The sequence below is a fragment of the Mustela nigripes genome, chromosome 9 (genome assembly GCF_022355385.1).
Source record: "Mustela nigripes isolate SB6536 chromosome 9, MUSNIG.SB6536, whole genome shotgun sequence".
NCBI classification, from domain to species: domain Eukaryota; kingdom Metazoa; phylum Chordata; class Mammalia; order Carnivora; family Mustelidae; genus Mustela; species Mustela nigripes.
This window is the reverse complement of record NC_081565.1, coordinates 10,176,839-10,194,412: the sequence shown is the minus strand read 5'-3', so window position 1 is coordinate 10,194,412 and position 17,574 is coordinate 10,176,839. Positions and strand designations below refer to the sequence as shown.

Below are 17,574 nucleotides of genomic sequence, written 5' to 3'. Positions count from 1 at the left end.
GACTTTTCACTTCAGTTCCAGTCCTACATACCCAAATTCCTCGATGGACATTGTATGTGTCCTCCTTAGATACTTCAAACAATGCACTGCCAAGGCCAACATTTTGTCCCACCCTGCTTTTTTAGCCTGGTAGGGTTTTTTTTTTTGGCTGTTTGTTTGTTTTTTGTTTTTTTCCTGGTGGGGCCATTACTATTATTCCAAATCTGCAACTTCAACTTCTGATGCTGCCCAATACCCAGTATGTTACCAACTCCTATCAGGTAAGCTTCCCCACATCTCCCCATCTGTGCCATGACTTTTCCTGCGCCTCCCTCAGATTCTTCACACCTTTCTTCTGGACTCTTGCTCTCGGAAAGCTTCCCAATAAATCCCAAACTCTTCACCAACCTGGTTGCAGATTTCTGGGCACGCCTAGCCTCTTGAGTATGCCATGACTGTAGCAAGCAGAACGATACCACATTCAGGTGACATACTGCCTTTTTGTTTCTTCATCTAAAATCCCCACTTCCTGTCATTATGCTTTGAAAGAAGAACTAGTGGAGTATATTAATCCAAGTTAGGACTTGGTTAATTGGGGTCTTGCCAATTGGAGCCTGTGAATTCATTCTCACAGAATCTGTAACATCTCACCCAGTCTTTCTCCCCACCTAGTCTGGGAAATCCCTGTAGGCAGAAACTGTGTCAAATGTGTTTTGGGGTTATGAGTACATGGTACAAGACCTGGCATATAGTGCAGGCCTGGGAAATGAAAAACTCCGAGGCTTAATAGCTAACCCTAAAGGTAAAGTGATGGTAACGTGGGGAGTCGAGCCACAAGCACCACTCACCCTTCCGATTCATCCCCATCTGGAGGCACTTGAGCAGGCGGCAATACTGGCACCTGTTCCTCTGCTTCCGAGACATGACACAGTTCTTGTCACGACTGCACCGATATACCCGCTTGTTGCAAATGCTCCGCTTGAAAAATCCCTTGCAGCCTTCACAGGAGATGATTCCATAGTGCAAGCCTGTGGCACGGTCCCCACAAATGAGACAGGTTCGTTGTTCAGCCCGATCATCTGGAACAGAAACTGAACATACTCAAGTTAGAACGCATGGAAATAATGGCTTTAAGCCTGCAGTTCTCAAATAAGCAAACTTGCTCTGGGAGGATCAAGAACATCGCTCTTTTCTGACTAACTGGTAAATAGGGGTCATTTTTAGAGCCTTCGTCCTAGGAAGAGACCCTTCCATCTACCTACAGGTATCACAAACACAGACTTTTTCAGAAAAACAACTCATGGGACACCTGGGTGGCTCAGTTGGTTAAGCTGCTGCCTTCGTTCGGCTCAGGTCATGATCCCAGGTTCCTAGGCTCAAGTTCCGCATCCAGGTCCTTGCTCAGCAGGGAGCCTGTTTCTGTCAATGCCTCTGCCACCCCCCACCCCCGCTTGTTCTCTCTCTATCTCTCTGACAAATAAACAAATAAAATATTAAAAAAACAAAAAAAACCCAAAACCCCCTCTCCCTGGGTTTAATCATCAGTTGGACCAGTATCCAGGTCAGAAACTTAGGCGATATCCTTGACTCCTCTATCTCCCTCACTTTCCTCAGGCACAGCCCATCACTTACTTCTACCCTGTAGAAAGGAGATAAGGGTTACTGATAATTAATGTAGGTGCCCAGCAAATGGCACGCACCTAGTAAATGAAATCTGTAATTATTAGCCAGTGAAGAAGTTTTAACCAAGCCCAGCCAGCCAACCAACCAGTCTTCCACCTATTCAACAGATAGGTATTGGACAACTATTCTGTTCCATGCACTGTTGTAAGGCATGGCTACAGCAGTGAATGAAAGTCCCTGGGGACGCTTACGTTCCAGCAGAACATCTACTCTGTGACCAGGCCCTGTGTTCGGTACTGGGTACTCAGAAACAAGTCATCATGGTCCCCACAGTCAAGGAACTTACTGCCTCGTAACAAACAAGTTAGTCAAAGAGGAAATTCAGGCTGGAATACAACTCTCTAACTTCCTCTTCCCTTAAATTTCACTTACTCAGGATCAAGCAATTGCCAAATAACAGACATATGACAAAAAAATGCAGATCTGTGATGTCAGATCTCGCCAGCAGATACAAGAAACCTCCAAGAAAAGGTTTTGATCAGAGGCCAAGGCAAGAAACCAGAGATCCGAACCACGTTCCTGAGTAACAGGCAAGATATAATGATTAAGAACACAGCCCTAAGAGTTTGAGAAATCCTTACTTAAACCCCTGTTCTGACACCTACCAGCTGACTGACCTTAAGCAAATTAAGTTACTTCACCTCTCTGAATCTAGTTTCTTTCATCTGTAAAATGGGGATTATAATGGTACCTACATACATAAAGTATGCAGCACAATGCTTGGGCTACAATGGGCATTTAATGACAGCCATTATTTTCATTAACATTGTTATCCTAACAGGTCCATGCTTGATGGGATACTAACATTCCTAAAAAAAAAAAGCATTTGAAAGCAATGTTACAGGAGGAGCGTGGTAGTGTACATAGGAGAGATGCAGAGAAGCAAGGAGACTACCATTTAGGCAATGTTTATTATATGCCAACTTTGAGATGTCTTTATGATCCCTATTTGTAGTAGGTTAGATAATGGCCACCCAAATATATCAGGTCCTAATCCCTGAAACCTGTAAATTTTTTCTTGTAAGGTAAAAGGATCTTTGCAGATGTGATCAAGTTAAGGATCTCGAACTGGGAGATTATTCTGGATTATAAAGGTGGGCCCTACTTGCAATCACACATGTCTTTACAAGAGAAAGACAGAGGAGATTTGATATAAACAGAAGAAGAGAACACACACACGTGCACGCATGCACACATGTACACACACAGGAGAACGTGATGTGAATACAGGCAGAAGGTAGCCAAAGCCAAGGAATGGCTTTCATTACAAGCTGGATGAAGCAAGGAATGAATTCTCCCCTAGAGCTTCTGGAGGAAGTGTGGCTCTGCCCATCTTCCTTTTCACCCAGTGATACTCATGACTTTTGACACTTCCAGTTCCAGAACTGTGGGAGAACAAATTTGTGGTATTTTTTTAACATCAGCACAGGAAACTAATACACAATATCTTTTTCATAAGGGTAAACAGGCATATATTAAGGCCCTTGCCCAAAGTCACACAGCAAATAGCAGGTATGCAAAGAGAAGCAGATACTAGGGAAACAGAGAAAGATACACGTGGAAAGAGGAATCACCTAGGTTCTTGAAGACTCTGTATTTCCTAGTTATAGACCTTTCCAAGCCTTTCTTCTTCTTCTTCTTTTTTTTTTTTTTTAAGATTTTATTTATTTATTTGACAGACAGAGATCACAAGTAGGCAGAGAGGCAGGCAGAGAGAGAGAGGGAGAAGCAGGCTCCCTGCTGAGCAGAGAGCCCAGTGCAGGGCTTGATCCCAGGACTCTGGGATCATGACCTGAGCCGAAGGCAGAGGCTTAACCCACTGAGCCATCCAGGCACCCCTCCAAGCCTTTCTAAGGCTTGGATGAACTTCCTAAGTATGGGTGAATTGGCATACCATGACAAACTGACTTCCCATGTCTTATAACACAATACCTTCTTTTCTTTTTTCCTTCTGGAGCTAACTTAAATGAGTTTTTGTTATTTGCAACTAAAAGAAATTTGGTTAAAATATAAAAATGGCCCTGGTGTAATAACAATTCTTTTTCCTTTCTTTTTTAAAAATGCAAAGGAAAAATAAATAAACAAACTAAGAAAAAAAGAAAAGAAAAGAAAAGAAAAAAGAAATGCAAAGGAAACTCAAGGTAAACATTAGAGCAAAGTTATAATAGAGAATTAAGAAACTAAATCAGGAAAGGCCAAACAGGCAAAACAAACAAACAAACAAGCAAAAAAACAAAACAAAACAAAAATGGCCCTGGAACAGTACTCTGTGTGGACGGGATTTCCTAGGGGGCTGGGCTTGAGATGCTCAAAGGGCTTAGAAATAGAACAAACATGGAATGTTGTGGAAAAAAATTAGATTAGATACAGAGAATTTAAATTTTCTCATTTAAAATTCAAACCTTCAATATTATATATCACCTTTCTATACACACACACACACACACAAACACACATGTATTTCACATTCTACAATATATAGGATACATATCATACATATATACACCAGAAGTCTACTAGAATAGAATTAAAAATCACTATCTAGAAGAACCACACAATCCCTTTTTCCCTTTCTTCAGAGCTATGACCTCACTGAATACCGACCATAACTAAGTACCGTGCTATGTGTTGTGTCACATAATTCTCATAATCCCAAAGGTGGATACAACAGCTATCACTCTTTCTGTAATTGAGAAAAAGGAAAGCTCAAAAAAAGTTAAGGAACCTGTCTGTTTAGGAAGTGGCTGACCCTAGTCTGCTGATATCAGAACTGGAGTATAGTAACCTCTTCAGAAAGCATTTGTATGTCGTTCTGTGCAGCATCTGGATCCAGGGCAAAGGGCCCAGTGGACAATAATCAAATATAGAACTCTTAAGAATCTGGGGCGCCTGGATGGCTCAGTGGGTTAAAGCCTCTGCTTTCAGCTTGGGTCATGATCCCGGGGTCCTGGGATCGGGCCCCACATTGGGATCTCTGCTCAGGAGGGAGCCTGCTTCCCCCTCTCTCTCTGCCTGCCTCTCTGCCTACTTGTGATCTCTGTCGGTCAAATAAATAAATAAAATCTAAAAAAAAAAAAAAAAAAAAAAGAACTCTTAGGAATCTGCTTGTGGGGGCGCCTGGGTGGCTCAGTGGGTCGAAGCCTCTGCCTTCGGCTCAGTTCATGATCTCTAGGTCCTGGGATTGAGCCCCGCATTGGGCTCTCTGCTCAATAGGGAACTTGCTTCCTCCTCTCTCTCTGCCTGCCTCTCTGCCTACTTGTGACCTCTGTCTGTCAAATAAATAAATAAAATCTTAAAAAAAAAAAAAATCTGCTGTGTCTTATAACATGGCTTCATCTTTTCATGAGCACTTAAAAGGCCACAATGAGATCAGAGATGTGGTGCGACTCTCTCCACTGATGGTCACAGATCGGATTCTCTTTGGGTCCTATGACTGCTTCTCTTCCACAGCTATTCTTACTGCCATTTTCTGTTTCTGTAAAGAGCACTGGTCTACACCACAGACCAGGAACTAATTCAGAAGGAAGTCTCTCAAAGGTACAGGAGAAAGGCCCTCTCCCAATCAACCGTGAAGCCTCTCAAAGAAGCATTTTACAAACTTCCCTCAAACATGTGGGAAAGGATCATAAAACCAGGAGAAGCTATTGCTAACTGACCACTTGGGTACCAGGTTCTGTGACAAGCACTTAACACGTTATTGTGGTGAATCATAAAAAATAAGTACCCTTATTTACCAGAAGAGGAAACTGAAGCTTATGAGGTGATACCACTTCCCAGTGGAAGCTGGGCTGGAACCCGTGAAGTCTGTGAACCTAATCATCACGTTCTGTGGCCAAGTCAAACCAATCTATACTATATGCAGGTAAGTCAGGCCCTTCCCTACTTAGGAAAAAAAGTTAAAAAAGTCAAGCCCTTTGTAAGTGAATAAATTGAAGCAGAATGTCCCAGTGGTGCCCTGCCAAATGTCAGATACGGATTTCTGCATCTCCTATTCTTGTAAAGGACCTGAAGGACACTTAAAGCATATTTGTATTCATTATCTCGCTTGTACCAGGCCAGGGCGAAGATTATTCTTACAGCTACCACAAAGAACACTTAGTGAGTACTAATTGTGTCCCATGCAACATTCAAGAACTTCTTACATGGATGGCCTTACTTATTCATCACAGTAACTGAGAGTTATCATTATCCCCATATTACAGAAACCTGGAATCTTAGAGTTAAAAAGTACCTTAGAAATTGCCTTGATCAGACCTTTATCCGAGGCATGAAATCCCTCTAGGATATCCCAAAACAAGGGGTTGTCTTGCACTCTATTTACACATCTTTAGTGACTCAGTAAGGTACTTCATTCCATTCATTTCATTTTAGACAGTTTTAAGGATTCAGCTTTTTCTTACACTGAGCTGAAGTCTGTTAACCTGAAGCTTTCCCCACTGGCCTGAGTTATGTGCTCATGGGCAAAAAATAAATGTATAATCCAGGCACCTGGGTGGCTCAGTGGGTTAAAGCCTCTGCCTTCAACTCGAGTCACGATCCCAGGGTCCTGGGATTGAGCCCCACATCAGGGTCTCTGCTCAGCAGGGAGCCTGCTTCCTCCTCTCTCTCTGCCTGCCTCTCTGCCTATTTGTGATCTCTGTCAAATAAGTAAATGAATTAATTTTTTAAAAAATGTATAATTCAACCTAGTTCATATATCAATCATTCAGAAATTTAAAGCTAACTGGGGTTCCCAACTGTAAATTTTTTCTTCTATTACATAATGAATCATATAGTATCAAAATTTCTTTAAGTATCCAGAACTGAATGGGGGTTGGGGGGGGTTCTTAATATAATTTAAGATTCCATTAGCTTTGTTTATGTTCCTTCAGCTATCAATACCAGTAAACAAACAATATTTATAATTACTGGTACTATAAAAATGCCACACATTTTATAATGGGCAAACTGAAGCTTAACGAGGTAAAGAACTTTCATCTTGGTTACACAACCAGTCAGCGGTAGAACTGGAATTTGAATTCCATATCTCTTATTTCCACACACTTAATTCATATCTGATTCATAGACATCTAAAGCTTGGAGTATTTATTACATATACTATTAACCCATGAAGTTCTCTCTCTCTTTTTTTTTTTTAAAGATTTTTCATCTTTAAAGTAATTTCTACATCCAACATGGGGCTCAAATTTACGACCCTGAGATTAAGAGGCATATGCTTTACCAACTGAGCCAGCCAGGGGCCTTAACCCATGTCTTTTTTTTTTTTTTTTAAAGATTTTATTTATTAATTTGACAGAGAGAAATCACAAGTAGATGGAGAGGCAGCCAGAGAGAGAGAGAGAGGGAAGCAGGCTCTCCGCTGAACAGAGAGCCTGATGCGGGACTCGATCCCAGGACTCTGAGATCATGACCTGAGCCGAAGGCAGCGGCTTAACCCACTGAGCCACCCAGGCGCCCCAACCCATGTCTTTCTTACTCCATTCTCAAGAAGGTAAATGTTGAACCCAAAGGTAGGACTTTGTATTTGTCCTTGATTAATTTTATCTTTTTTTTTTTTTTTAAAGATTTTATTTATTTATTTGACAGAGAGAGATCACAGTAGGAGAGAGGAAGGGAAGAGATCACAGAGAGAGAGGAAGGGAAGCAGGCTCCCCGCTGAGCAGAGAGCCTGATGTGGGACTCGATCCCAGGACCCTGAGATCATGACCCAAGCCGAAGGCAGCGGCTTAACCCACTGAGCCACCCAGGTGCCTCCCTAATTTTATCTTTATAAAGAATCTTTATAAATTCTGTATGTCTTTATATATCTTTATATATAAACACATATTTTAATTTATATATCTTTATATAATAATTTATTTAATAATAAAATATATGATTATATAACACATTATATATTATATAATAATACAATTTATAAATAAATTATTATAAATAATAATTCATATATTTATATGATAAATTGTGCATGGCCTGCTGAATCTTTAGGGATCTGGTCCACTCATTATTTCTCCCATATCCTTCTTTTCTCCATGTATGGTATTAGATTAATTTCCTTTTTATCCTTAAAACAGTACAGAATGTGGGGACGCCTGGGTGGCTCAGTTGGTTAAGCGGCTACCTTCGGCTCAGGTCATGATCCCAGCGCCCTGGGATTGAGTCCCACATTGGGCTCCTTGCTCGGCAGGAAACCTGCTTCTCCCTCTGCCTCTGCCGGCCACTGTCTGCCTGTGCTCACTCTCTCTGACAAACAAAAACAAAAACAAAACACATACAACCTTAAAAAAAATACAGAATGTGGCCTTTATTAGAGCCTCTTTTCCAACCTGACTTAACTGTTAACATTCTGGAAATGGATGCTCAGTTAGCTTTGTCTCTTAATTAGAGTATACACTCTAGTCTGGCTGACATTGCTCTATCTTATTCATAAAAATATCATGAATGACTATGTCCTATAACTCACTGAAATCTCAGATTCATACAGCATCTACAGCATTCTGATGAGTGAGACAACACAAAGGAAATGTTCATAACCATTCCTAATTCAGCACTGTTAATCTTTTAATTCCGTGTCATTAATCTGTATTATTCTACCTAAAATACAGCGGAAAGAAAATCAAGCAAATAAGTACTTCAAATTGGAGATTATGGATCACAGTAACTGTAGCGCTCATAAGTCAGTAAGAGACAGAGGAGTTGATGAAGTGAGGACTTGAAAAGTGACAGGTATTTGAAACCGTGAACAAGTAGTTCGCTATCTGCAAAAATAGCAATGGGTAAAAAATACTGTAGGAAAGTGAAGACTTCTTAATTTATCGGAGAAACTGAACGTTTATCTTGATCAGCAGTACCAGAAGGCCTCAGATAGTGAACTTTGAAAATACTATTTCCTACAAACATTAGCCCAGACTTCTTGGAGAAATGTTTGATTCCAGGTTTGAGTGTTGTTGTGCTACCTAAGACCAATAAGGGGGTCATGTCAAAAGGATACTTGAGGGGCGCCTGGGTGGATCAGTGGGTTAAACCCTCTGCCTTCAGCTCAGGTCATGATCCCAGAGTCCTGGGATCGAGCCCCTCATTGGGCTGTCTGCTTGTCTGCTCAGCGGGGAGCCTGCTTCCTTCTCTCTCTCTGCCTGCCTCTCTGCCTACTTGTGATCTGTTAAATAAAAAAAAAAAAAAAAAAAAAAAAAAAAAAAAAAGGATACAGGGAACAACAGTGTGCCTGGGTGGGTGGCTCAGTCGGTTACCTGCCTTCGGCTGAGGTCATGATCTCAAAGTCCCGAGATCACGCATCTGGGCTCTCTGCCAGCGGGGAGCCTGCTTCCCCTTCTCTCTCTGCCTCTCTGCCTACCTGTGGTATCTCTTTGTCAAATTACAAAATAGGATATAGGAAACAACATAAAAATTCTCCCACTGGCCTAAAATGGAGCAACCTATGCATCAAAAAGAATAATAATAGCAATGGATTAAAACACTTCGAATATAAAAATCAATGCATTCACAATAATATTCAAAAGAAAAATCTCAATACTTATCATGGAGGTTGGTAGGACACCAATTCATTATTCTGAAAATTGATGTATTAAGGGAAAATAATCAAATATTAAAAATAAAAACTACTGGAATCTTTCTCTTGCTCCTGTCCCCAAGAGTAAAAGAAGAGAGGAGGGTAGAAACTAAGACAGTTTTTTAAGAACTTTAAACTTTTAAATTTGAATGAAAAGGCTGATATTAGGTGAATAAATAGATCAGCCTGGCAGTCAAGAAAATGGGGTTGGAGAGGAAGGTCGTGTTTATCTCAGGGTCTATGGCAAGGTAAATCTCAACCCAGGGATGGAAAGGAAAGAGACAACTGTCAGCTCTCTAAGTCTCTTGCACATAGGCAGTAGAACACAGAGACTAAGAACTTGGGCTCCTAGGCTCAAATCTAGGCTGTCAATTGCCAGCTGTGTTACCTTGGAAAGTTTCTTAATCCTTTAGGAGGTACCTCAGTTTCTAGTGTATAAAATGGGGATATAACTGTTGTAAGAATCAAGGATTAACAGATTGCCTACAGCTTATAAAGTCCTGTCTTAAATGGAGCTGAAAAACCTCTCTCCAACTTGGGTTTCTGCTGAGAAGAATCTCATTCCTTTCTAAAACCGCCAATATAGTTCATTAAACTTTAGCAAGACTATCAAGATGAGTTACATGGAAATATCCACAGATATATTATCAGGTTATGTCCTACCCCTCTATATGTAAAACAGTCACTATCTGCCCACAATTTTGTTCCTGTGCAATGTTCTAAAAGGAGCCTGCTGGTTATTCATGATAAATAAATGTAACCATACATAAGCAATATTAGAAAAAACGTAACATGACTGTCATTGCTAGTTTTCCAAACCTTAGGAATAATCTTAAGAAAAAAAAATTTTTTTTTAAAGATTTTATTTATTTATTTGACAGACAGAGATCACAAGTAGGCAGAGAGGTAGGCAGAGAGAGAGAGGAGGAGGAAGCAGGCTCTCCACGGAGCAGACAGCCCGATGTGGGGCTCGATCCCAGGACCCTGGGATCATGACCTGAGCTGAAGGCAGAGGCTTTAATCCACTGAGCCACCCAGGCGCCCCTTAAGAAATTTTTTTTAAGATTTTATTTATTTGGGAGAAAGAAAGAGAGAGCATGAGCAGGTGAGGGCAGAGGGAGACGAGGACTCCCTGCTGAGCAGGGAGCCAGACTGGGGGCTTTATCCTGGCACTCCAGGATCATGACCCGAGCTGAAGGCAGACGCTTAACCACCTAGGCTGAGCCACCTAGGTGCCCCAAGAATTTTTTTTTTTAAAAAACCAGTAATTAATCTAGTGGAGGTAACAGGAACTATAATATTAAGTTTCATTTCTTCAAATTTTAACACTCCTGCTGAGATTGATAAGGGAAAATGCAGAGCTCATTTGGGGTCTCTGTGGACACAGATTAATTTTTTGAGGCAGCTATGTCAAATTCAAATGAAATAATGAAAATGATGAATAAAGCAGCTGACATAGTTGGTACAGAAAAACAGATGACAATCTGAGTCAGGTAGAGAGCCCCAGAACATCTCTTCAGAGCACCACTGACAAGCGTCTGCTCAAATAAATGGATGTTCCCATCTCTACATCATTTATCATGAACAGTGAGTAAATGAGAACAAAAACATTCATGAACTAATCTATTCATCAATCTGAACAGAATTTTACAATAGTTAGGTTCTTGTTTTATAAAAGTAGCAGGACCCCTTAGTTATACCTAACCAAAGTTACATTGCAGGTTAAGTCTCAATCACAGACATTAAAAGTAATATCTGGCACCATGAATGCTACAGAGAAGATGCTCATTTTGTTGAATAAATGAGTGAAAAATGGAAAAGTGTAAAAAAGTCTGAAATACATTGGCTTGGTAGTTAAGACACAGTGAGTGTGGATTCCAGCACTGCCACTTCCTACCTCTGTAACTGCGGGCACATGCCTCAAGTCTTGCTATCAACTGAAAAACAGAGATAACCATACCACTCACTTCATGGACTTACTAGAGAATAAATGATAGAGGTTACAATGATAGCAACATGTACCCTGGTGCTATGCAACCAGTTCTGTTCTTTACGTATCACATAAAATTCACTCTTTCCTCACAATTCTATGTAGTAAATACTACTATTACCTCTATTTTACAGATGAAAAAAAAAAACCCGAGACACACACAGAATAAGAAATATGCCCAAAGTCCTCCTAAGCAGGGGAGCCAGGATTCTAAGCACACAATCTTGTATCAGAATCAGAGACCTTTCACACTCAACTATATTGCTGAATACAATGCCTAATATATAATAAACACACAATCCATGTTAGTTGTGCTCCTGTTGTTAAAGATAAATTTTCTGTAAGATTAGAACCTGATAAAAATTTGCAACTTTAGGGACGCCTGGGTGGCTCAGTGGGTTAAGCAGCTGCCTTTGGCTCGGGTCATGATCCCAGATTCCTGGGATCGAGTCCTGCATCGCGCTCCTTGCTTGGCAGAGAGCCTGCTTCTCTCTCTACCTCTGCCTGCCTCTCTGCCTTCTTGTGCACTAGCTCTCTCTCAATCTCTGACAAATAAATAAATTTGCAACTTTATGAAACATGTTGGAGTACTTTGTTTAAAAAAAAAAAACATCTTAGGGGCACCTGGGTGGCTCAGTAGGTGAAGTGGCTGCCTTTGGCTCAGGTCATGATCCCAGTGTCCTGGGATCAAGCCCTGTATTGGGCTCCCTGCTCAAAATAGAGTGTGCTTCTCCCTCTACCTCTGCCTGCTGCCCTGCCTGGTTGTGCTCTCTGTCAAATAAACAAATAAAATCTTTTAAAAAAAAATCTTAAATAAAAGCAATAAACAGGGGGCGCCTGGGTGGCTCAGTGGTTTGGGCTGCTGCCTTCGGCTCAGGTCATGATCTCAGGGTCCTGGGATCGAGCCCCGCATCGGGCTCCCTGCTCCTCAGGAAGCCTGCTTCCCTCTCCCTCTCTCTCTCTGCCTGCCTCTCGGCCTACTTGTGATCTCTGTCTGTCAAATAAATAAATAAAATCTTTAAAAAAAAAAAAGCAATAAACAGTACTTTTAATTTAAAAAAGTCTTTGATTGTGGCACCTAGATGGCTCATTCATAAATGTCTGCCTTAGGGTCAGGTCATGATCCCAGGGTCCTGGGATGGAGTCCCACCTCTGGCTCCCTACTCTGCGGGAAGCCTGCTTCTCCCTCTCCCACTCCCTCTGTTTGTGTTCCCTCTCTCGGGGTCTCTCTCTGTCAAATAAATAAATAAAATCTTTAAAAAGAAAAAAAGTCTTTGATAGATTTCAACATTATTATTGTTCAACTCTTAGCAAACTAGGACTAAAAACTTGTCTAGTATAATAAAGGTTATCTAAAGAAACCTATTCCAAATATCATACTTGATGGTGAAATGCTTACAAAAGGTTTTTCTTTTCAGACTGGAAGTGAGACAAGGATGGTCCACTGCCAGCACCTTCATTCCACAGTGGAAGTACTAGGAGGTTCTAGAATGCACAGTGAAATAAGAAATATACATAAACTAACCATATTTCTATACCATCCACAAAGAGATGAAATTTTTAAAAGATGCCACTTAAAACAGTATTAAAAAAATAGGATACAATCCAATAAAGATATGTAAGATCTCTATGGAGAAACTATAAAAAAAATTAATATAAAATATTTCTAACATAAATGAAGAGAGATTTCGGTAAATGGAGAGGAAGACTATGTTCACAGATTGCAAGTTACTACTGTAAAGATTAATAGATAAAATGAAATCCCAACTATGTGTATTCATGAATAACTTGAGCTAACTGTAAAATATACGTGGGAAATGCAAAAGAACAAAAACAGCACAGATATTTAAAAAAAAAACAAGACTTTACCATACATCAATATTCACTTTAAAGCTATGGGAATTAAAATATATTTTATTGCCTTAGGGATAGACAAACAGACCAAAGGAACAGAACGAAAACATACCATTCTGCAACATAACTAGGCATATTATGGATATTTAATTTATGACAAAGTGCTCTGCTCACTGCAGAGCACTGAGGAAAAGACAAGTCTTTTCAGTGAACAGTGTTGGGACAATTAGATATCTATAAGAAAAGAAACTTAACTTGACCCTACCTCGCACCATGCAAAATACTTAATCCCAAGTAGACAGAAGACCCAAATACCAAAAGCAAAATAATATACCTCTCAAAAGATAATAAAAAAAAATCTTTATGATCTTGGGCTAGGAAGAGATTTTTTTTTTCAAAGTTTTTTTTTTTTTTTTTTTTTTTTTAATTTGACAGACAGATCACAAGCAGGCAGAGAGCCCGATGTAGGGCTTGATCCCAGGACCCTGAGATCCTGATCTGAGCCAAAGGCAGAGGCTTTAACCCACTGACTCACCCAGGTGCCCCAAGGAAGAGATTTTTTTTTTTTTTTTTTAAAGATTTTATTTATTTATTTGACAGAGAGAAATCACAAGTAGATGGAGAGGCAGGCAGAGAGAGAGAGAGAGGGAAGCAGGCTCCCTGCTGAGCAGAGAGCCCGACGCGGGACTCGATCCCAGGACCCTGAGATCATGACCTGAGCCGAAGGCAGCGGCTTAACCCACTGAGCCACCCAGGCGCCCCAAGGAAGAGATTTTTAAAGGAGTACACAAAAAGTACTAATCATAAAGGAAAACTTTTAAAAAAATTAGACTACATTAAAATGTAGAATGTTCAAAGAGTGAAAAGGCAAGCTACAACGTGCAAGAAGATATATGCAATACATATAATTTACAAAGAACTCATATTCAAAATATGTAAAACTCCTATACAACATTAAGAGAAATGCAAAGCAGTAGAAAATTAGGCAAGAAGCTTGAACAAGCATTTCATAGAGGAGACTATCTACCATCATCAGTAAACTTCAGGGGGTGCCTGGGTGTTGTTAAAACACAATGATGTGCAGGTTGCAACAAGGTGAATGGCATGGGCATCTGGGTAACAGGAATAGGGAATGGGTCACAAATGAACTTGAGGTTCTATACCAATGTGGCTGTAAGAAATGTGGTATTACTAAAAGAAGAGGGGAAAATTAAAGCTGTGTGAGGGACAAAATCATCCTCTCTTTAGTTTAAGAGTCAAGCAGAAATATTCCAAAGGCAGTAAGAGGACAGTGATTCAAACTAGGATGGAAATAGGGAGTCAACACATGGAGGAACTGAAGCTCTGACAATAGATTAGAACTCTATGAGACAGAGGGGGAGGTAAGAAGTTAGGGAAGGAAAGTGAGATGACTTGATGATCAAAGAAGATACAGGTGGAATATAAATCCATAATTAAGAGAAATATAACAAACAAAAGGGTTTTATAAAGAAGAGAGTACTTTCAAATGCAATGTAGGTCAAAAGGTGCGAAGAAGTAGGCTCAAAAGGTCACCACTAATAACATTTTCAGTAAATGATTAGAACAAAAATCTTTCTGAGTTAAAAAACAGGTGAGTGGTGGGGCGCCTGTCTGGCTGAGTCAGAAGAGCATGTGACTCTTGATCTCAGGGTTGTAAATTCAAGCCTCACGATGCATGTAGAGATTACATAAAAAATAAAATCTTAAAAAAAAAATGTTGAGTGGTAAAGAAATAAAATAAGCAGCATTTTATTGAGTAGGTGTCACTCCATTTAAAAGTAATAGAAAAACACTGCAGGAAGAAGCAACAGCTTTTAAGCAGATGCTTATTTTTTTTAACTAGGGGAGATTCATTTGCATTTAAAGAAGATAAACATAAGAACAAAGCTTTTCTTTAAAGATTAATTTTTTTTTTATTTTTTAAGACTTTTTTACTTCTTTGACAGAGAGAGCTTGTGCACAGAGAGAGAGAGAACAAACAGGGGGAGATGCAGTGGGAGAGGGAGAAGCCGGCTCCCCACTGAGCAAGGAGCCCAACGTGGGGCTCAATCCCAGGACCCAGGGTGATAACCTCAGGCCAAGGCAGACACTTAAATACCTGAGTCCTCAGATTTTATTTTTAAGTAATCTCTACACTCAACCTGGGGCTCAAACTTACAACCCTGAGATTAAGGGTCACATGCTCCACTGACGGAGCCAGCCAGGTACCAAAAGAACAAAGACTTTTTAAGAGAATGAACTATATATAATTCAGACATATGTTCAAAATAAAAACCTGTATGAAAAGAAAAAAAAGTTTAACATTTAAATTTTTCTTATGTATTTTATTTTCATTAAGAGAAAAAGGGGCTCCTGGGTGGCTCAGATGGCCAAGCGTCCGCCTTTGGCTTAAGTCATTCTCTCCAGGTCTTGGGACTGTGACCCATGTTGGGCTCCCTCCTCAGCGGGGAGTCTGCTTCTTCCCCGCATCTTTCAAATGAATAAATAAAAATCTTTTAATACAAGAATTAAAAAAAAATCTTTAATAAAAGAAAAAAGAAGAAGGAAAAAAAATGAAGGCAAAAAACAAAATTAAAAAGAAAAAGATAAAATTACTTGGCCACGGTCAGAAAAGTAAAGTGACTGGCCCAAGGTCCCAAAGTAAGTCAAAGTGTGGAGCTGTCTCAACCTTACTACTTTTCCAAAGACCTCCCATTAAACCAGATTACCTCCTACAGAGGCAGGGTGCAGGAAGAGGAGGATGGTACATATCAAAATTGAGCCCCAGTGTTACTGCTGACTTTTTTCCCCCAAACCAAAGAAACAACAGGAATCACAACAAAATCTATGAGACGAAGAACTAACTAGATGTATTCTTACTATCCTGTGCGCGATCACTTAGTACCACCATATAGCAACTAGTTCTACTTTAATTTCTCCAAATATAGAAGAAAGCCTGTTACAAAAATTTCTCTTGCGTTCATCTCTCCTTTCAACCCTACTGTTACACAAATACCTCCCCCACTCCAAGAAGGACATTTTACTCATTCCAAGGGCTCAGGTTACGCAAATTACAATTGGAACTGATTTTTATCAAAACCTGCTTTTCAGACTGTGATGAAGGCCAGATATAGGAAACGGAGAGTACAGCTGCTTACTTGGCCAAAATTACACTGACAACTAAGGCAATTTGGAACTTGCCTAGCTAAAAGGTATTTAAAACAAAGGGTATTTAAAACAATTTCAACTGGATTACTGGTTCTAACTCTCCTGATCAGCTGCCCATTCTACTAAGTAATACTGACTCCACTCAGTTTCATAGGTCACCACCATATGAAATGAAGTCCTTGAAATTAGTAATGAGTACTCTCAAAATTTCATCTGAAAGCATGGAATTTACATAAGAATTCTCCACTACTACACATACCACTATAAAAATCCATTTCCAGAGACCAATGTGGATACCTCCAAGGACATTTTCTTTTCTTTTTTTTTTTTAAATTAACATATAATACATTATTTGCTCCAGGGGGTACAGGTCTGTGAATCATCATCCTACACATTCACAGCACTCACCATAGCACATACCTTCCCCAATGTCCATCACCAGCCACCCTATCCCCCCCACCCCCCCCCCCAGCAACCCTCAGTTTGTTTCCTGAGATTAAGAGTCTCTTATGGTTTGTCTCCCTCCCTGGCCTTAGAGGACATTTCTAAAAAATATTATCAATTGAATGAAAACAAGTGAGCAATTCCCAAGATTGGTATGGACTGCATGTTCGGGAGTTGTCTTTACAGGTCACTGAATAAAAGATGGGAAAAAGACAAAAGAGGGGCGCCTGGTTGGTGCAGTTAGTGGAGCATACAACTCTTGAACTCGGGGTTGTGAGTTCGAGAACACTGCTGCTTGTAGAGCTAACTAACTTAAACACACACACACACACACACACACACACACACACAAAACAAAGAAAATGTTACCATCATTAACTGCTGATGGTAAAAACAGGCCTGAAAACAGAAATGGTTCACAAATTACAATTAGCTGAAGTCACAGGAAATGAATCCAGGGAAAATGTTACCTCGTCATTCAACAGGTGGGGCCTAGAAAATAAAAATTCAGACCACATCCCCAGTCCTTCCTATCTCTTATACACATGTAGGAATCTTCAAATTAGGAATCAAGTTTCTATTTGAGGTGAAACAGTTTTCATATTCCTGTAAATTCAGGTTTTCCAGAGAGAGATAAGAAACTGCAAATCTGTGGTTTGTCCTATTTGGACTGCTACTGGGAACTCTTAAGGATCCCTTATTTATTTAGGGGGGAAAAAGAGGTGGTTTAACCTGGGGCATCTTCTCTCAAAAAATATAGATATTTCATTAACAGCTAGCCTGGATCCATGCACTAGAGCTCTAGACAAGTACATGTTTTTGAAGCTCGAAGAACAAAGTAGACAATGATTCACTATGTAATAATTACTACTTCTTGCTTCAAATCATC

The 17,574-nt window shown here is 40.0% G+C and overlaps 1 protein-coding gene across 2 annotated transcripts in view; it reads right to left on the bottom strand.

Moving 5' to 3' along the window:
* The window catches only part of NR6A1 (nuclear receptor subfamily 6 group A member 1), a 225,534-nt gene that overhangs the window by 39,060 nt on the left and 168,900 nt on the right, over window positions 1-17,574 (bottom strand). For both annotated transcript variants that reach the window (XM_059410835.1, XM_059410836.1), the window contains exon 3: window positions 828-1,070. In XM_059410835.1, coding sequence (XP_059266818.1) covers window positions 828-1,070 — 243 coding nt within the window. The remainder of the gene's footprint in view (window positions 1-827; window positions 1,071-17,574) is intronic.